The sequence below is a fragment of the Bos mutus genome, chromosome 18 (genome assembly GCF_027580195.1).
Source record: "Bos mutus isolate GX-2022 chromosome 18, NWIPB_WYAK_1.1, whole genome shotgun sequence".
In the NCBI taxonomy this organism is placed as follows: domain Eukaryota; kingdom Metazoa; phylum Chordata; class Mammalia; order Artiodactyla; family Bovidae; genus Bos; species Bos mutus.
In genome coordinates, this window is record NC_091634.1 from 6,119,112 (window position 1) to 6,139,930 (window position 20,819).

General features: G+C 56.1%; 1 protein-coding gene across 4 annotated transcripts in view; it reads left to right on the forward strand.

Moving 5' to 3' along the window:
* The window catches only part of SHANK1 (SH3 and multiple ankyrin repeat domains 1), a 50,780-nt gene that overhangs the window by 19,111 nt on the left and 10,850 nt on the right, over positions 1-20,819 (forward strand). For 3 of the 4 annotated variants that reach the window (XR_011467601.1, XM_070387236.1, XM_070387238.1), the window contains exons 13-21: positions 2,822-2,935; positions 3,113-3,188; positions 11,420-11,502; positions 11,737-11,861; positions 12,457-12,592; positions 13,031-13,111; positions 13,693-13,716; positions 13,911-13,979; positions 14,439-14,557. Coding sequence is in view for 3 of the 4 variants with exons in the window: in XM_070387236.1 (XP_070243337.1) it covers positions 2,822-2,935; positions 3,113-3,188; positions 11,420-11,502; positions 11,737-11,861; positions 12,457-12,592; positions 13,031-13,111; positions 13,693-13,716; positions 13,911-13,979; positions 14,439-14,557 (827 nt within the window). In the remaining variant the exon portion in view is untranslated. The remainder of the gene's footprint in view (positions 1-2,821; positions 2,936-3,112; positions 3,189-11,419; positions 11,503-11,736; positions 11,862-12,456; positions 12,593-13,030; positions 13,112-13,692; positions 13,717-13,910; positions 13,980-14,438; positions 14,558-20,819) is intronic. The other variant, XM_070387237.1, reaches the window with a different exon arrangement.

Sequence of the window (20,819 nt, forward strand, 5' to 3'; positions counted from 1 at the left end):
ACTCATGTCCATTGAGTCAGTGATGCCATCCAACCATCTCATCCTCTGTCGTCCCCTTCTCCTCCCGCCTTCAATCTTTCCCAGCATCAGGGTCTTTTCCATTGAGTCAGTTCTTTGCATCAGATGGCCAAAGTATTGGAGTTTTAGCTTCAGCATCAGTCCTTCCAATGAACACTCAGGACTGATTTCCTTTAGGATGGACTGGTTGGATCTCCTTGTGGTCCAAGGGACTCTCAGGAGTGGGGGTCAGGTCTGTGCAAAAGAAGAAGGGGAAGCTGAGGTCAGAGGTGAGGGACCCTCCCACAGGCAGAGGGCCATGGGCTACATCTTCTATGTGTCTTTATGAGTGTCAAGCCCAGTCATCCGATGTGCTGCCCTGACTTCATATCCTTTCCTTTCCTTAAAAGTTCCCTGACTGCCTCAGAGCACACCCACATCCATGATGTCACTGGGCTTCTTCATAGCCCGATTAAGGTAGCAGACTCCCTCTGCTCTCAGGATCAAAGCCTAGGGCCTCAGCCTGGCCTGCAAGCCCCTCCTCTGTCCACTCTGCCCCCAACACAGCCTCATCTCAGGCTGCTCTTTGCTTCACTTGAAGGGTTCCAGGGACCTTATCCTCCTTATCCTTCCTCAAACACCCCAAGTCTTTTTCCACCCTAAACTCTTTGCACATGCTGTTCCTTCTGCCCAGAAAGCCCCCTCTCTCTGCCTCTTGCACTCCCCGCATCCTTTAGGTCTCAGCCCGTATGTCACATCCTCTGAGATGCCTTCCTGATCCCCTCATGCCATCAGATTTGTTTATAGAGATTTTTTTTTGATGTGGACCAGTTTTAAAGTCTTTACTGCATTTGTTAGAATATTGCTTCTGTTTTATGGTTTATGTAGAATCTTAGCCTCTCGACCAGGGATCAAACCCACACCCCCTGCATTGGAAGGCGAAGTCTTAACCTCTAGGACCACCGAGGAAGTTCCCTCATCAGATTTATATACTCCTATCTGGTCTTTCTCCAAAAACCCTCTCCTTTCCCCGCTTAAGCCCTGACCTCAGTTTTCCAATCATGGGGTCACTTGTAAAGTTATGACTCCACTGGCTGCCAGTCTGGAAGCTCCGTGAGGACAGGAACCACGTGTGCTGTGTCTGACAGCTCTACTCACTTCCCTAGTGGCTCAGACAGCAAAGAATCTGCCTGCAATGCCAGAGGAGACCCAGGTTTCATCCCTGGGTTGGGAAGATCCCCTGGAGAAGGGCATGGCAACCCACTCCAGTATTCTTGCCTGGAGAATCCCATGGACAGAGGAGCCTGGTGGGCTATAGTCCACGGGGTCACAAAGAGTCGGACACGACTGAGCAACTAACACAACAGCTGTACTCGGGTCCTAGCCTGATGTCTGACTCATGACTGGCACAAAATACATATTTTTTTAGTGAACAAATGAATGATTCCCAGATCATCCAGCTGGGCAAGGCAAAGTCAGCCAAGAGCCCAGACCTCTTGACACACATATGCTCTCTTCCATGACCTTGAGCATCTCCTGGCTGGAGTTTCCCCAGACCCTCTCAGAGGAGGTGATCAGTGCAGGGCAAAGCATCACATGACCCCAACCCCAACCCTAGCATGGCTCGAGCCACCCCTGGGCAAGAGGTTTTTCTACTTTAGCTTCAGCTTCATCTATAAAGTGAGAAATCAGTTGTTACCTACTGAGGTGTAAGGAGAGAGTGAATGAAGGATGTGAAGGGCCAAGTGGGAACAGAGCTGTGAAAGATGCTGGAGAGGTGGACGGCTGTGGGCTTGTCACTGTCGCTCTCGTCATGATCAGGAACAGCAGCAGCAAAGCACTGGAACAGAGAGGTAGCAAGACTGGAGTGTTCAAATCCAGGCTGCAAAGCCTGGGGCAAACGAGCCTGAATTTCTCCGAGCCTCTGTTTCTCCATCAGTAAAATGGAGCAAATGACCCCTCTTAGGGTCCTAGCCCCAGTGAGAGTTGGAGAAACATTAGCTGTCCCTACCGCCCATCACTGTAGGTCAATGTATGCTTGATGTCTAAGAGGTAGGGGTGGTAGGCAGGGGCCTCTGGTAACAAGCAGGGGAGAGGAGAGCCAACTCTAATCTCCCATCTAGAGCCAGGGGAAGCAAAGAGACAGAAGGAGGGATCTGGGAACAGATGACAAAAGGTTAAGTGGCAAGGAGACTGCAGGAGATGGCAGGGGTAGTGATGAGGTATAACGTGACCTAGGAGCCTACTGGGGTTTAGGGAAATTACGGAATAACTGAGTTGTGACTGGTTACCAGGGGAGATGAGAGCCAGTTGTGGACATGTCCCTAACTTGCAAGGACCACGTCATGGGACACAGCCCTTCTCCCCAGTGCCTCTGGGTGTCCCCGCTGTGTTCAGGAAGCTACTATGCAGGAGTGACTATCTCCCCCTTCCCCCTCATGGGGCCTCCCCGATGGCTAGCAGTAAAGAATCCGTCTGCAATGCAGAAGACAATGCAGATTCAATCCCTGGGTCCAGAAGATTCCCTGGAGGAGGAAATGGCAACCCACTCCAGTATTCTTGCCTGGGAAATCTCAAGGACAGAGGAGCCTGGCGGGCTACCATTCATGGGGCCGCAAATATTCGGATATGACTGAGCGACTGAGCACACACACACTTCCCCCTTGCCCCTTCATAAGGATGCCCTTGGGCCAGGTTCTGGGCAAGGTACTGAGAATTGTGGAAAGACTGTGCATCACGTGTTGGGAGCGGGCAGGGTAGGGGAGGTGTGGGCAGCATGGAAATGCAGAAATATTTCTATTCTATGTCCCCACTCCCCATCCAGTGCTTAGCATCGGGGAAGGAGGCTTCTGGGAAGGCCAGGTCAAAGGTCGCATCGGCTGGTTCCCCTCTGACTGCCTGGAAGAGGTGGCCAACCGCTCCCAGGAAGCAAAGCAAGGTAATGAGGAACCCCCAGGTGTCCCCAACTTACTCTAGATTCCCATGTCCCTTCCTTTCTCCCTCCTGGTGGGGGTGGGAGGTCGAAGGGAAGGCTTGGGCCAGGACACCCAAATCAGGGGGTGAACCCATGATTTCCAGAGTAGAAGGTCCAAGGTCATCCTCTGTCCCCCTGCAGAAAGCCGAAGTGACAAGGCAAAGAGACTCTTCCGGCATTATACCGTGGGCTCCTACGACAGCTTTGATGCCCCAAGGTAAATGTCCTTACACCCTCGGGCAACCCCGCCACCCCAAATCCCTCCCACTCCACCTTTTAAATATTTCCTCCACCTTCTAAATATTTCTGTCACCTCGAAGCCCCCTCTCTTGTCTGCTCCCTCTAGCGTTTGATCCGGGGTGGAGGGAGGGAGGGTTAGCTTCAGACCACAGAGCCCAACCCCAAATTGTCCTTGGCAGCCACTGAGACTGCCCAGCTCTGGGGTAGCCAGAGACCAATGAGGTGGACTGGGGCAAGGTGGGGATGCCCGGGGGGCTGGGGAGCTCACCTGTATGGTGGCTGGAGGCTCCTGTCTCCTTCACGTGCCGCATCTCTGTGCAGTCCTGTGCAGCGGAAGTGTGTGCATCCCATGCTGGCATGGGGGGGGGGTGGGGACAAGCAGAGCCGGCCAGGCGGGGTGGGGGCGGGGAGAAGGCACACTGACACCTTTCCCCTCCCTGGCTGCTGGCTGACTTGCTTCTGAAGCTTGATGGATGGGATTGGCCCAGGGAGGTGAGAGGGGAGGGGAAGGGAGGGAACGGGGTCAGGAGTGGGAAGGAAGGGGTGCTTGGGGGCGTATGGATATGCGTGTGTACCCCCAGAGCTAAAGTTTCCCTGTGCGTGACCGTCTCACACAGTCGGCGAGCATCTCTGTACAGATTCCCCAAGCGCGTTCTTGCCCGTGTGCCTCTGTAGGTGTGCATGACACGTGTCTGTGTGCATGTGTGGCCGGAGGCCCTTGGAGTTCTAGCCCCGTGCACATGCCCGTGACAGTGAGAGGGTGTGTCCCGCTCGGTACAGATGGGTGCATTTGTGGCTGTCATTTCTGGGTGCACGATTGTGGCTCGTTGTGCGGCTGGCTCTCTCTGCACCTCTCTTTCCCCGAATCCGTGTGTCTGAGAATGAGGGCCAGTGTTTTTCAGAGATGTCCAGTGTGTCTGCTTACCACCCAGGGACCGGCGGTGGGTCTCTGCACATGCCTGTCCCTCTTCATGCACGTTGCTGTGTGTGCGCATTAACGCATAAAGTTGTGTGCATGCATTTGTGTCTGTCAGATTGATCTGGAATTCAGGACCTGGGGTGTTGGGGGAGGGTAGGGAGGAAGAGGGGAGGACTCCAGGGCTTGAGCTTCCAGAAGGGCCAGGCTGTGGGGGAGGGATGGTCATAACTGGGCATCTGAAAGTTGACATCCCCCCCCACACTGCTCCCCCTAATCCAGGGAAGGGTCTCCTTGTTCGTAGCATCCTTCCATTAAATGTGTCCAAACCTACGTGTCTGTGTTCTGGCCAGTGGGGATGGATCGGGGCGGGGGAGGGCCAGGGGAGGAGAGGGGAGGGGATAAATGACAAAATGGGAAGAGAGGGTGGGACTGGGGTGCCACCCTGCTCCCCAAGTGTCCGAGGCGCTTGACCAATGTGCGTGTTCGCCTGGCACGTCTCCGGCTCTGGGCACTGGGTGAGTATCGAGGTCCCCCCCACCACCGGAGTCTCCCCATCAGCCTCTGCTTCTTGTCTCTTGTCAGTGTCTCTCTGGGTCTCCCCTTGGCTTTGGTTTGGGGATCGTTTGCTCTACCAGCTGGATGAGGGTGGTCGCTCAGTTTCTTCCTCCTCTTTCCTTCCTCTGCTTGTCAAGTGCGTTGCCCCCCTCTCCCTCCCTTCCTGCCGCTGGCATGTGCTGCCCTGCGCACGGCATGTCTGAGCTTCTCCTCCCCACACCCCCACCCTCCACTCTCCCCGGCCCTGTCTGGGGAGACCTGGCCCGTGTTGTGACCCTGCCTCCCTGCCGGAGCTGTGCCTTCCCGCCGCGTGTAACCCCTCTTGGCCTCTGCTGCCCTCTTTCCTCGCCCCGGGGGTCTGCGGCTCTCTCTCTCTGGCGGGGAGCCGTGGTGCGTGGATGTCCCTCCGCCTGGACTTCTTTGCTGGGAAGGGTGTCTCTCCCTGCTCTGGCGCCCAGTCTAAACGTCCTGGCTCTCCCTTTCCGGCCCCTTCCAGACTGTGTCGGGGTGCATCGTGCGTCTGTCTGCCGTGGGGGGCGGGGGGAGGGCTGTGCGTCCCCTCTCGGGGCCTCTCTCGCCGCGCTGTCCCCCTCGGCTCGGGAAGTGGGGCTCGGTGTCCGCGCGTCCCTCGCACGCGGTTGCGAGGCGTCTCGTGTGATGTTGTGCGTCCCTCTCTCTCCCCGCGCTCCCTCGCTCTGCACCTGCGCGGGAGGGCTCGGGAGGGGGGAGGGGGGCGAAGGGGGGGCCCAGACCGGAAGTGCCTCCCCCTTCTCCTCCCCCCGTGCTCGCCCCTCCCCCGTCTCCCGCCAAGGGGGCCCCCGCGCTCCCCTGCCAGCCCCCTCCCCCCCGGCCCGGCCCCCTCCCCCGCCCGGCGCAGGACGCCAAGGGGTTAAGCCTCGCGCCCGCCGCCCGCCTCCGGAGCTGTCCGCGGTGCTGAAGCCGGCGCCGTCCGCGGTCCTCGTGCTCCCGCCGCGGCCCGACCCCGCGGCCCGCGCCCCCGCGGCCCCCCGGCATGTGAGCCCCCGGCCCTGCCCTCCCTCCCGCGGGAGGGCGCGCGCCCCCTTCCCCTCCCCCTCCCGGCGCGGGTCAGCATGAGGCGGGGCCTGGGGGCCCGGACACGGGGGTTCGGCCGAGCGGGGACGGGGACGCGGCGGCGGCGGCGGCGGCGGGGGCGGCCGGCACCGGGGCCGGGGCCGGGGCCGCGGCGGCGATGGCTCTGTCAGCGGTCGGCGGCGGCGGCGGCGGGGGTCTCGGGGGCGGCCCCGGGGGGGGCTCCCTGCCGCAGCCGCCCCCCGCGCTCTCCTCCAGCTGGCCGGCCCTGGGGCCCCGGCGGCGCAGCGTCTGGTATATCTACAGGTAACGGAGCGTGCCGCCCCTTTTCCCCCCGCGGCCCGATCCGGAGGCCCCGGCCCGCGGTGACGACCCTCCCCCAGCCGCTGATCCCCCATCCCTGGGGCTCCCTCCCCGCCCCCAAGCCTCCCGCCCCCTCCGCCCTTCTCCCCTTATATTCTCTCGGCACTAAGCCCTTTCCGGACCCCTGTTCTCTCCCCTTCGTTTTCTCATACCCCCCCCACTCGGGCCTCTCTCCCCGATACCCCCCCCCCACACACACACACGCACACACACACTCCTCCGGCCCCTCGTAGGCCCTTCTAGGCCCCCTTCAGCTCCTTCTCCAGGACGTCCCTCCTAAGGAGGCCCTCCAGACGGACTCCACTCCGGGATTAGGGCCCCGCTTGTCCTTTCTGCCACCCTTAGCGCCCCCATTCTAGAGCCCTGCCTTCTGGCATCTGCACCCCAGGCCCGCGTTCCTCTGATTCCTGTGTCCCCGCTCCCCTTCACGGAGTTGGCAAGTCCCCCCATTCATACCCCTCTCTCCCATTCACAGTCATCTCCCCCCATCACACACGCATCCCGCCCCCGTCTCCCCTCCCCTCCTCTTTTTCCGCTGCGTGTCACTGTGCGACGGTGCGTGTGTTCCTGTGGCTGTGGTGGTGTGCGTGCGTGTGTATGACTGCCTGCAGCCCTGTTTGTGTGTGTGTGTGTGTGTAATCGAGAGAGAGAGAGATGGTGGGCTCCCGGCCCACCTCCCCAACTGTGTCCATCTGTATGTCCCTGTTTGCCGGCGTCTATCTCTGTGTGTGACTTGGAGCGATAGCGAGGCTGTCTGGAGACTAGTGTGTTTGCATGTGTGTGTGTGTCGGGGTGGGTGGGGGGGGTCTGTCCCAGGGACTGCGGCTGTGTTTCCCAACACCCACCCTCCTTGACCAGGCCTGTCCCCTCCCCCACAACCACCCTTCACCAGTCCCCGTCCCCACGCACCCGCTCCCTGCCCCCAGGGGTCCGTGCCTGTGTGGGGCACGTGTGCTGAGACACGGTGGAGCTTCTGCACGGGGAACTGCATCTGCTTCTGTGTGTCACCTCTCAGCATGGGAGGGGGCTGGCTTCCCTGCGGGGGCGGGGGGAGGCTCTGGGCAGGCCGTGGAGAGGCCCCATGGAGCTGGGACACGGGGAGGGGCTGAGTGGCAGAGGGGGGCGCTACATACAGCAGCAGGCTCTGGGCTGTGGGATGCTGGGTGTTCGAGAGGGACCTTCGGGGTGGGGGTGGGGGGAGTGGAGGCTGCTGCAGTCCCTGTGTGTGGGATCTGGTGAACAAGAGCTGGCCGCTGAGCTCCAGAGGCCGCTCAGGGTCGCCGAGGGATGGCCTGGGGCGGAGCATTGTGTGTGCGCCTGCAGGGCAGGTAGTCAGCCCTACGGGAGCATGAATGGGGTGCTGCGTGGGTCGCCAACGGTAGGGCAGGAGGCGGGGTTAGAGGGTCTGGGTAAGAGGGTGGCAGGACGGAAAGGGAACAGGGGGGAGTGGGGGATACTGAAGTCGGGGGAGGAATGGGGGGGAGGAATGGGGAACGCCGAAGCAGAGGAGCAGAGCGTGTGCGCCGGGCCAGCGGAGGAATGGGGTAAGGAGGGGGTGCAGGAAGTGTGAAGAGGATTGGGGGGCGGGGATTCAGGCAGTTCAGGGAGAGCACAGAGAGGAGATGCAGGGAATGTAAATGAAATGCAGCTGCCAGTGAAAGGAGACGGAAGGGTGAAGTGAATTGAGGATGCGAAAGTAGGAGGAGGCTTCCATAGATGAGAATGGGTGCAGGGGGAACTGGAGTAGGAAAGACATCTAGCATGCTGTAGGGGATACAGTGGAGCTCTGTACTGACGCTCCAGAGGCTGTGGGAGGGATGAGGGCAAAGGAGAGGGAGCACTGGCCTGAGAGGGGGTGAGGAGGCCGCAGAAATCTGGGGGAGACAACTTTGGGAAAGGGGATGTGGGGTGTGCAAGGGCAAAATGGGAGGTGGGGGGACAGCCCCATGGGGTGTAATGTGGGCTTGCAGAGGTGAGAGCTGGTGGGGAGGGGGTTATGGTCCTGAGGAGCTTTCAGACAACTTGAGGGGGGATCCAGGTGCAGAGCAAGAAGGTATACACAAGAGTAGAGGAGAAGGAATACCCATTGTAGGGAGTTGTGGGCACAAGAGGGCAACTGGGCAGTTCAAGGAGGATGAGAGAGACCGCACACAGAGCTGGGGGTTGCATGAGAAAGTCATGGGAAGGAGAGGCGTATGTCCAGGATAGGGAGACTCGAGAGGGAGGGGTGGGGTGATCTGCTGGTGTTTGGATATTATTGGGGTATATGTTTGCCTACCACTCCAGTATTCTTGTCTGGAGAATCCCATGGACAGAGGAGCCTGGTGGGCTGCTGTCCATGCGGTTGCACAGAGTTGGACATGACTGAAGTGACTTAGCATGCATGCATGCATGCATGGGTTGCCTATGGGGAATTCAGATCTTAGCTGTGACATTTTTTTCTGACAGGTGTGATCTGGAGCAAATTTATTTCTCTGTGCCTCAGTTTCTTCATCTATAAAATGGGAATGATAACAGCCAACCCCTCCCAGGGGGTGTCATGAGGACTGAATGAATACATAAACATAAAGTGCTTGGAATGCCGTCTGGCATTCAGCAGTGGTTCGATAAATGTTACTTGTGCTATAGGCATAGCCTGGGATAAATTTCAGGAACTGGAGGGGCACATTCATGGTGAACTGGGGCAAACGTATATGTGCTGGGGTGTTTGGTTTCAGTGGAGTGGAAGGTGTTACTATTGCAACTACCCAGGTATTTTCTTGGGAATCATTGAAGAATGTTGTTCACTGTGTGAGCTCAGGCAAGTTGCTTGACCTTTCTGTGCTTCCGTTTCCTCATTTGTAAAGTGGAAATGGTACTCAGGCCTACCTAGAGGCTCGCAATGGGAGATGATGGATTGAGTCATTTACCTGTGAGGGACTTCAGATACTGGTTGACACATAGCATGGGCTTTTTCTTCGAATCTAATGGATAAAGAAGCCTTACTGAATTGTATTAGGGGCTGGATGTTTGGGGGAGGCTTATGTGTGAAGTGTGAGGAGAGTGTGGGGGTGAAAGATTGAGGGGGATGGGGGAAAGGTAGGGTTTGTGAGATGAATGAAATGAAAGTGAAACTGCTGTAAAGGAGGAATAAAGGGGATCTGAAGAGCATTACTGGCCACTGGGGGTCCCTGGAGATCTGGAAGGGCTATGGGGGCAGCGAGGGCATGAGGGCTCAGAGGAGACTGTCAGTCTACACAGTGGGCCCAGAGCTGGGGACAAGGATGCTACAGAGTTCGTGGTCAGAAGCAGGCAACTCTAACCTCTCAACCCATTTCTATTGGCCCCATCGTTCACCCACTCAAGGAGCCTTCTTGACCTCTTTCCTCCCCTTTTTCATTGCTTTCAACCCCTTCCCTCCTTCTCTTCCAACATTCTCTCCACTCAGATACAAGGTCCCTGGGTTGCATATAAGGTCTAGAAGACATAGTGGATATTGTGTAGACATGTTTACTGGAGCATCGTCAACTCTGACCCAGGGCAGCTGTGGGCTGTGTCTACATGTGTGTGCCTGCTGTTGGGCCCATGGGGTTCTAATAGTGGCTGGGGAGCAGGGCTGGGGCCAGAGCACATGTGCAGAACACTGTCCCTATTGTACAAATATATGGATTCAACTGTGGACGTGTCGGGGTCATGGGAATATCCAGCAGGGCTTGCGTGTGTGGAGGGGATTGGTGCCGAAATACAGTAGGAACACATTAAGTATTATCAGCATGTGCTGGTTTGTGTTCAGGGGGCGTGTTATGGGAATAGACTGAGATGAGAGTGTGGGGGAGTTATTATTGGAGCATACTGGGATGTGTGGGGGGGTTGCTGAAATATACTGGAGTATTCGTGGAGGGCTGTTTTGCCAAACCTGTGGGGGTAGGTAATTGGAACACGCAGGGAGCATGCTTGTCTATTATTGGAGTGTGCTGGGGCCTGCGGATATTATTGGGGTATTCTGAGGGGGCTGCGTATGCGCTGGGCCGGGTTTCAAATGTGACTGCAGGGTGTCTGGACACGGCAAGGCATGTTGCCTCTGGGGACAGGGGTTGGGGATAGTGGGTATTCTAAAAAGCCTGGAGCAAGGGTGGCTGGGTATTCCTGCTTATACTGGGGCTCCCGGAATGGAATGGATGTGCAGTCCTGATGTACACCGTGGTGACGTCTAGGGTTTGCGACTGTTACCTGAGTGAGCCCGGGGCTGGTGTTGAGAGACATGAAATAGGTCTGTATTTAACTGAACTTTCCTGGCTATGTGAGCATCCCCTAAATATACTGGTGGGCTCTGGTGGCATTACAGGGAACTCTCCACGTATTCACATGCAGTTTTCATTTTGCTAGAATCCTCTGACCGCATGAAGGAGATCCATTTGAGTACGCCAGGAAGTAGATGTCATCGCTGCACGCTAGAATTTTCTGTGGCGATGGAGATGTTCCGTATCTGGGCCATCCAGCATGGTAGCCACTAACCATATGTGGCTGCCGGGCCCTTGGAAACGTGGCTAGTGAGGCTGAGGAACTGAATTTTTCCATTTAATTTTTAATTAATTTGCATATAAATAGACACAGGCAGCTAGCGGCCACCATATTGGACAGCTGCTGAATAAGCAGTGTTACAATTTGCTCAGGGACCTGGGGAGATGTTACTGTAGCATATATATATGTGTGTGTGTGTGTGTGTGTGTGTATAGTCCGGGAGTTGGGAGAGGTATTATCCAAGTACAATTGTCCTCTGGACCAAAAGACTTGACCAAAGACAGAACACATCGTATTGCGTACATGCTATGTATGCAGCACTCTGCTGAGTACTATATACACTACAGATTAGGGAACTCACACAGTGACCCTGTCAGGTGGGGTCTGTCATTGTCCGCTGCGATAGACAAGGCAACCAAGGCCCCACAGGTTAAAGTCGGGGCTCAAGGTCACAGACAGGAAGTGGCCAGCAGGGCCTCCAGCCAGGCTGTCTGGCGATGTGGCGGTTGTACCTCTGCGTTCCTCCCGCCGTGCTTGCTGAATGGATGGGTGGATGGATGCACCGATGGATGAATGAGGAAAGAGTGAGTGGGAGACCGCGCACCCCGGGCTCCGAGGGGGAGAGGCCTGTCAGGGCTGCTGCAAGCAGATGCACGTGGAGTGGGTGAGGAGGCTCCTAGGAGGAGGAGGGGGGCGGAATGAAGGGTTCCGGAGCTTAGGCTCAGGTCACCAGGTCGCTGGTGGGGCACCAGGTGGCTCCGTATCTCATGATCCCTTTTCCGCCCACCTCACCCCCGCCCTTCCCCCACCCTCCCCACCAGCGATTACATCATCAAAGAGAAGACAGTTCTGCTGCAGAAGAAGGACAGTGAGGGGTTTGGGTTCGTGCTCCGGGGTGCCAAGGGTGAGTGCCGGCCGGGGAGGGGACAGGAGAAGGGCTCTGACCCAGGGGGACGGACAAGGAAAGGGACCCCCATCACCTCCTGGGACCCTTCCCCCGACCTGCCCACCACCCCACCCCGGGGTGCTGGTCCCTCAGCTACGGTGAGGCCTCCGTGACTTGGGTCTGAGCCCCATCCCCCTGCTCGGCCTCTCCACCCCCTCCCCTCCGACCCCGCCGGCTCCTCCCCATCTGCAGCGCAGACCCCCATCGAGGAGTTCACCCCCACCCCAGCCTTCCCGGCACTGCAGTATCTGGAGTCAGTGGACGAGGGCGGCGTGGCATGGCGGGCTGGACTGCGAATGGGAGACTTCCTCATCGAGGTGAGTCCTGGCCCCCAGCCTCCCAGGGACTTCTCCCGAGACCCAGTGCCTGGCCCACCTGCCACAGACACCATGCTTTCCCCTGGGACCCTAGCAACAAATCTCCAGAACCCTAGTGATCCATGCCAAGATGCTGCTGCCCAGAACCAGATTCTCCTTTGGCACCAAGCTTTCCAGCCCCGTGCCCTGCCCTTCCCCCCCGCCCCCCCAGCAGCTAGCCAGCCTCTTCAGTGATTCCATCTGAAAGCCTCTCTGAAGCATCTCAGAAGATAACAGAGCTGTTCCCAGGGCGTAGGTGCCCACACGTGTGTGCGTGTGCAGGGAGGCACGCACGTGTGTGTACACACACACAGCTGGAGGATAAGGAGGGAGAGAGGCAAATAGGGTGGGCCCAGCCCCTTCCCCAACCCTGAGGCCCTAAGAGTTACAGGAGTGGAGAGGTGGGGGCTTGCAAGGGGAGCGGGGGGAGGAGAAGAGTGACCGACAGCACCACAGACAGGTCCAGGCAGGAGGAGGCCACTTCAGCAGGGACCCAGAAGCAGAAAGCATCCTACCCCTCACCTATCAGGTGTGGTTGGGGGTGTCTGTGCCACAGGTGAACGGGCAGAACGTGGTGAAGGTCGGCCACCGGCAGGTGGTGAACATGATCCGCCAAGGGGGCAACACGCTGATGGTCAAGGTGGTGATGGTCACCAGGCACCCGGACATGGATGAAGCTATTCACAAGAAAGGTGCTCCTTCCCCTGACTTGTGTGGTCAGGCTTGACATTAACCCCACCCGCCACTGCCACTGGACTCAGACCTTCTGGAGCCCTAATGACCCAGTGGTCCCACCACCAGCAGCAGCCTTCCCCCTCCCCAAGGCTGCTTGATCATGACCCTCAGGAGAGGAACTGAGCGCAAGCCTAGCTTGCTGGAAGATCCCCTGGAGAAGGAAATGGCAACTCACTCCAGAATTCTTGCCTGGATAATTCCATGGACAGAGGAGCCTGGTGGGCTAGCTACAGTCTGTGGGGTCTCCAAAGAGTGGGACACGACTTAGCAACTAAACGCCATCACCAACATCTCTTCTCTGACCGTTGGGAGCACCACATTGGTGGGGGTGGGGTGGTCGTGGAGGGTTTCTGTCTATGGTGCTGATGTCTGACCTCACTGTCATTTTTTTGCAGCACCCCAGCAAGCTAAGCGGCTCCCGCCCCCAGCCATCTCCTTGCGTTCCAAGTCTATGACCTCTGAGCTGGAGGAGATGGGTGAGCTAGTGGGGCTGCCGGGGACCACTGCTGCGGAGGGAGAGGGGGCCGAGGGCGGCTGGACCAGCCCTGGGTTTGTTAGTGTTAGTGACCAGGGGCTCTCGTCCTCCTGTCCTCATCGCGTCCCCCAGTCCACGGGTCAGATTCCCTCTGACTTGCGTGTGTGTCGCTGGGAAAGGGCGTCTGAGAGTCAGCTTTCCCTGTTTCTATCTGTTTCTCTGTCGGGTGTCTCTCTGGGTCTGTAACGTTCCTCTCTGCGGGTCCCGGTTTCCTTTCTAGCCCCTCTCCGTCTGTCCCCTCGCAGCCCCACCCGCATCCTCCATTTCTCCCTCTACCAGCTCCCCGCACTCCCACTAACAGACAGGAAGGCGAGCCCCCTCCCTCCAGGCAAGGCCGAGTGGACCCGGGGGGTCCGGTTCCCCGCCCCTCCCCGCCCCCGCCGCCCCGCCGGGGCGGATCGGGGCAGCCGAGCGCCCCCCACCCCGGGTCCCTGAGGGAGGCGGGCGTTCCAGAAAGGGGGCCCCTCGCCTCCCCACGAAGTCCTAACTCTTGGCTCCTCTACTGCCTCCCCCCCGGGCTAGTCTCCCCCTGGAAGAAGAAGAGTGGTGAGTGGGCACAGGACTGGCGGGAGGGCCCCCGTCCCGTTCCCGCCGGCGGACTCGCCCCTCCCCGACCCCGGCCCCTCACTGCCCCACTCGCGCTTGCGCACGCCCGCCGGCCACGCCCGCCGCCGGCTGAGCCCGCTCCGCCCCGCCCCCCGGGGGCTCCCCTGGGCTTCATCCGCCTCCTTTGCCCACAGAGTACGAGCAGCAGCCGCCCCCGATGCCCAGCATGGAGAAAAAGAGGACTGTGTATCAGATGGCTCTCAGTAAGACGGCCCAACCCTGCTCCGCGGGGGACGGCCCCGCTCCCCCGACCCCACGCCCCCTGGGGTGCCGCATCCGCCCCCCATCCCTCTCCCTTCTACCCCGCGCCCCCTTCAGCCACTTCCACGCTGGTCATCCACACGCCCCAGCTTTGCACCAGCTGTTACGGTTAAGCACCCACCGCTGTCTTGAGCCTCTTTGCAGCCCCTTCTGCCTCTGCTCCACCCTCCCTTGTAGGATGTCCTGTTCCCCGCCCTCAGCCCTTTCCATAGCTGCATCCCGCCCGCCCTGCCCGGCTGGGCCGTGTCTCCAAGGAGGCCCACCGGGAGGGAGATGGAGATGCCCTTCCCTAGTTTATACAAGTCACTGAATGGGGCGCCCAGCAGCTCTGTCTCTGTGCCCGCCAGGCCCAAGCCAACTTCATTTCGCTGTCTCTCTGTCCCCCTTCCGTCTCCCCCTAGACAAACTGGATGAAATCTTGGCGGCAGCTCAGCAGACTATCAGTGCAAGCGAGAGTCCTGGGCCTGGTGGCTTGGCGTCCCTGGGTAAACACCGACCCAAAGGCTTCTTTACCACTGAGGTAGGCAGCCTGGTCTGTGGGACTGGGGACTTGGGGGACTTGGGAGGAGGAAAGGTTGAGGGGTAGACAGGGCAACTTGTACCCTTTATCCCTCCCCCTACAAACCCTTTGTGATTCCACTGTGTTGAGTGCTCTGCCTAAGGGGCACCAGATTTTCTGGGATCCCTCATTGCTCCCCACTCTGGGGGGTCCCCTTTCCTCTCTACCCGTCCTCCTCCTCCTTTATCCCCCCAGATCCCATCTCTGTCCCCTCCCCCCACTCCTCATCCCCAAACCTCACTGCTCCCTCTCTCGCCCACCTATTTCTGTCCATCTCTGACCCACCTTAAGGATCTCAGGGAAGGTAAATGGAGGTCAGGGATGGCACTCCCTGGCACAGGCACAGAGCATAATAATAGGTGCTCAACAAGTGGTAGTTATTAAAATATTAATTATCATCTCTGTCTCCGCTCTGCCCGCTCACCTACAGTGGGTGTTGATCACATTTCTGACACTCTGTTTTTAACGTGGATTATCTCATTCATTCCTTGGAATCATCCTGGGAGGTGCACTCGGTTGTGATACAGAAGGGAAACTGAGGCTCAAAGAGGGAGCCAGGATTTCAGCCCCAGGCAATCCGGCAACTGGATCCACAGTCCAGCCACGGCCCTGTCATTTCTGGTTCGGACCTGCTGGTCCCTCACTGGATTGTGCCCCTTCACGGGGACACATCCCTACCACTACCCTCCAGGTCTCTGCCCAGGCCCTCCCTGCCCTCTGAGTGCACCCTCTGACTCCCTCTTTCAATAGGCCATACCCACCACCCGGTGGCCAAGAGGCCACTGACTCTAAAAAACCCTGTGCTTTGACTTTGGAGGGATGGTGGACCCTTTTAGGCTAGCCTAGTCCTCCAAATTAATACTCTGAATAATGTATAAAATAAAATACATAATCCATAAGGGTCAAAACCCTTGATAGTTCAGCTGGTAAAGAATCCGCCTGCAATGCAGGAGACCCCGATTCGATTCCTGGGTTGGAAAGATCCACTGAAGAAGGGATAGGCTACCCACTCCAGTATCCTTAGGCCTCCCTTGTGGCTCAGCTGGTAAAGAATCTGCCTGCAAAGAGGGAGATCTGGGTTTGATCCCTGGGTTGGGAAGATCCTCTGGAGAAGGGAAAGGCTACCCACTCCAGTATTGTGGTCTGGAGAATTCCACAGACTGTATAGTCCATGGGGTTGCAAAGAGTTGGACATGACTGAGCGACTTTCACTTCACAAGGGTCAAGAACAATATATAACCATGGGGAGTGACAGTGGAAGGGTGTAGCCCCTCAGGGCACTGCAAGCCTCACCAAAAAGAATTCAACTCTTGTGAGCAGATGAAGTGAGGTTACAAGCCCCTTGAACCAAAAATAAAAGTAAAATATAATACATAAGATAACAAAAGAAGCCAGGTACACAGAAAAACAGTTATCAAAACATTTTTTAATTTTTATCAATATTTATTTTTATTTATTTATTTGATTGTGCCACATCTTAGTTGCTGCACGTGGGATCTAGTTCCCTGACCAGAGATGGAACCCCGGCCCCCTGCATTGGGAGCTCAGAGTCTAAGCCACTAGACCACCAGAGAAGTCCCTCAAAACACTTTTAAAAGCAGAATTTGTGATACAGTAATGTTGGTGCCTTTTCTTAACACAGTAGCCAGCAAGTTCTGGTGGTGGATCTAGACTACTCTAATTTCAAAGTTTCAAAGAAGGATAAACACTGTTTAGCGAAATGTGCCATGAAGAATGCTCTGCCATGAAGACTGCAGAAATACCTGTGATTTCTGATACAGTCACACATTTTGCTAAGACTGGCACGGTCTGTGGCCGACATCCTTAATTAAGGAAATGTTGTGTTTTAGTTGAAGGCTAATGAAAATCAAGATGTAGGGATTTTCTCCCCGTCCTAGTGCACAGCCCCTCCCCACCCCCAAGTCTATCCACAACCCTCGCGAGGGTTCAAACACCTACTCTCGAAGGGTCGGTACTCTTACAAGAGCCAAATGCAGCTGGCAGATTTTGTATTCAGAATTTCTTTCCGATTTAAAGGCAGAGGGTCCTTGGCCACTTCTCAGGGCTGGGCACAGGGCCCTGCATGTAGGAGGCCCTTGCTTCACACCTGTCCTTGGTTTCTCAAAGAATCTGAAATCTCTCAGCCTGGGATTTCCCTGACGATCTGGTTGTTAAGACTTCCACTGCAGGAAGCGCAGGTTAGATCCCTGGTCAGGGAGATTAAGATCCCACATGCCACACGGCCAATAATAATAACCTATAGTGGAAAAGAACCTGTAAAAGAACAGACACATACACGTATATGCGTGTGTGTATATATATATACACACACTGAATCATTTTGCCGTACATCTGAAACTAACACAACATTGTAAATCAACCATACTTCAATTTAAAAAAAAAGCACATGGGCAGTAGAGCCAGGCAAACCCGCCTTCAAAGCCTGAGTCCCTCTAACTCTGTCACTTGGCCCATGCTTTATAATTCTTCTGTGCCTCAATTTCCTGTTTTTTAAAATATGGCTAAAGTCAGTCTTGCTGGCTTTTAGGAGGATTGAATGAGATCAGCTTCTAGCAGAGGCTCTCAAGAGATGGTGAGCACTCCTAGCCACCATAACTGGAGCCCTCACTGTGACCCCAGCCTGCACCCCCAGAGATAAACCCACAACAACATCCCAGGCTCAATATGGAGTCTAGTAACAGATTAGGGCCAATCCTGTTTTCATGTATTCAACAAATGCGTGGCGTACCCACCAAGTGCCAGGTTGCCAGCCGCTCTTTGCATGAACCTCCATTACAAGACAGACAAGATCCTGGCTCCAAAGACACCCCCTCCCCCAGGGCCCAGGCACTAGCCAGTAATAAAACCAGCTGCCTGCCCACCCCCATCACCTAGAAATAAAATGCCTGAGGTCTTCATGGGGCCTTCTTTTCTTCTGGGTCCTGGAGGCCAGTGGTCATTTCCCCTTTTCTTCTCTTTCCTTCTTCCTCCTGGGGTCTGTTCCTGGGCCTCCCCCAAGCCCTCCCTCTCATGTTGCAGGCTGTCTCTGTCACCATCTCTGCCCCCCTGCTGCCACCAGCCATCCTGATCTTTCTCAGCCCCTGAGACACAGGGGCACCTCTGTGTCCTTCCTGTGTCTCTATGACCTTCCTGTGTCTCTCTCGGTGGTCTTGTTCTCATCTGTGTCTCCATCTCCCATCTGTTCTGGCTTCTCTCCCCTTTCCCACCTGGACTCTGCTTCATCTATACCAGGGGGACAAGCAGGCAGTGTGGAAGCCCAGTGCAGACGGGGGCCTGCACCACAGTGGACAGAGGTCCCTGAAAGATACACCTCTGGGTTAAACGTAAGAGGGGCTAGGGAGGATCCACTGCGCCAACAGTGGGGCTGCAGACCCCTGGCAGATCCACTGAAGGTCAAGATCCCTCTTGGGCTCCGTCTCTTCCTAGGGCTCTGCTGTTCGTCTATCTGTCCTCTCCTCTGTGTGGCCTTGGTTTTCTTGGGTACTGTCTCTGTTACCTGGTCACTGATCCCCTCTTCCCAGGGGTCCCCTGCTCCCGGTCCACATCTTGGACTGGGTGGTCCAGGTTCTAGTTTCAGCCTCTCTCTGGACTCAGTTTCTCCCTCTGGTTATTTTTTACCATATTCTCTTGGTTGCATTCTCTGCCTCTCCCCCTCCCGGGGTGTGTCTGACCCTTCTGACTGTATGTTTTCCCCTCCTGGGCTGGCCCTGGCCCTCTCCATGGCAGGACCTCGCAGGACCACTTTTTTCTCCCTGCCTTGCTGTTTCAAGCCCCCTCCTGTGTCTCCCGCGCACCTCTGGACCCCCGTCTCTGTCTTTTGTCTAGCTCTGTCTCTCCATCAGCCTCCTACGCCGGTCTCTTTCCCCTCACCCCTTTCCGGGGCTGGCTCCCTAACGTGAATTTCCCAGCCTATCTTCAGCCTCTAGCCTGTGCGCAGTGCCCGGGCACGCTCTCCTGTGGAGGCACCGGACCCTCAGCTGACCCAGGAGGTGGCACAGAGGAGGGCGGGACCTCTGGCCGACTTCCTGGGGAGAAATCTGCCAGGCAGCCGGTGACGTCACGGCACCTGGCGCCCTCTGATTGGCTGCCCTCTCTGCGCGGGAGAGGACGCTCCCAATTTGTTGACTGAGGTCAGCCTGTTCCACCTTGAGTTGGTCCGCCCCTCAAGCAGTCATTCCTAGCCTCCTCAGACGCTATTATGCCTCCTCTGTCAATCTGGCACCTCCTCTGCCACTCTGATCCCTCTTGGTGCCGAACTAACCCATTCTTTGATCCCTCTTTCTCCCACACTTAGAAGGTCTACCAGTGTGCTAATATCAGACACCTCTCCCTTGAGTCTGGATCCTCTTCGGTTAGGGGAACTCTTCCTCTGTCACCCTAACCCCCCTACTTTTATTCCACCTCCTCCATTGCCTCCTCCCGCTTTGATTTCTCCTCTGTCACTGTGATCCACCCCCCATCAGTCTCTCAGAAGAGATTTGAAGAGATCTAGTTTTACACCATTGGTGGCTTGCCACATCTTGTCAGGATGTCCTTCATTCTACAGATATCTATTGAGCACCTACTGTGTGCTAGACCTAGTGCTCAGTCCTGGTAGTATAGGAGGGAACCTGTCAAACAAAGTTACTTCCTTTAGAGAATTTACATTGGCAAAGGGAGTGGGGGTATTTTGGGGGAATTGGGTTCCACGGTAAGAGAAATCTCCAAATAACAGTGGTTTGAACAAGATAAATGCTTATATCTCTGTCATGTTGAACAAGTCAGGAGTAAGGAGTCCAAGGGAGGTGTGGTACCCTCTATGGTCATGAAGATCTAGGATCCTTCTCATCCCAGACACAAAGTTCTCTCATAGTCCAGAATGGCTGCTGGAGCTCCAGCTATTGCACCAGCATTCCAGATAGCAGGAACAAGGAACAGTGGAAAGACAGGAGTGCAAAGGAGGGCACATTGTTGCTTCTTGGGTTACCTCTAATGAGACTTTCCAGAAATAGCACACAACACTTCCACTTATGCATTTGGGCCTGCCTTAGTCCCATGACCACACCTAGTCGCAAGGGAGGTTGCGAAATACAGTCTCTTAATTAAGTGCCAAAGAAGATCAGGCTGTTCTTATTGAGTAGAATGGGTATTGGGTAGGCCACATGCCGAGGAAGACAGACAACAAACAAGTAAGCAAATAATTATAATAACTCTAACCTGGGATGAATGTTATCCAGGCTGAACTGTATTCAAGTCTCCTTCCTATCTGAAAAGAAATGAAAACATTTCTCGTCTAGAATTATCATAAGCCCTTGACCCTGTACCCATAGCGCCAGGGACAATGTCTGGTGCCTTCAGGGAGCCAACATTCTAGCTGGGGAGACAGTAAACAAGTAAACCAGATCATTTCAGATGGAGAGAAGTGCCTTGAAGAAGACAGGACAGGGAAATGCAGTAGGCTGTGACTGGGAGGGATGTTTGAGCAGAAGAGGTAAAGATGGAAAATAATCTGTGATGATTAGGAGGAAACCATTGCAGAGAGAAGATCTAGGACTTGTAAGTGTCCTAAACAGGGATGGACCTTGGGGCATCAGAGGAGCAAGAAAAGGTGGGCACAGTGGGACCAGAGCAGGAGATGCAGGCAAGGGCTAGATCATACATAGTGTCTTAGTTTGGGTTTCCTAGAATCAGAGTCTGAGATACGGATGCTCGAGAAAATGATTTCTTAAAGGGGAACCTGTAAAGGCGGGGGGAGACAGGATGAGCTGCAGAGGTCAGCAAGCCTGATGACTGAATTTCCCCTTCAGCCTGAACTCTCACAGAGCTCTGGAGTGTGAACGACAGGATGGAGTTAATCCTGCCTTAGATGTTCATGTCAGTGGGCTGCGGGCTGCTGCTCCCAGAAGTGGGGACACCTAACTGCTGGGGCACATCAGCTCCTTTGGGGGAGGGTGATTCTTCAGAACAAGGGGCCGCCAAGTGCTGCAGGCAGGTGACACTGTGGCTGGGTGTGTGCACAGCATCCTGGCCAAGAAGATAACCTGGTGAGCACAGGCAGTGCCTGCTGCAGGGGGATTTGAAGATCAGACTCGGGAAATTCAGATCCCCTCTGAACTGATGTGAGATGTTGTAGTAGGATTTTAAGCAGGGCAATAGCATGATCTGAGTTTCTTTTAGAAAGATCCCTCATGTTTTTTTTTTTTTAAGATTGATTTTTATTTAT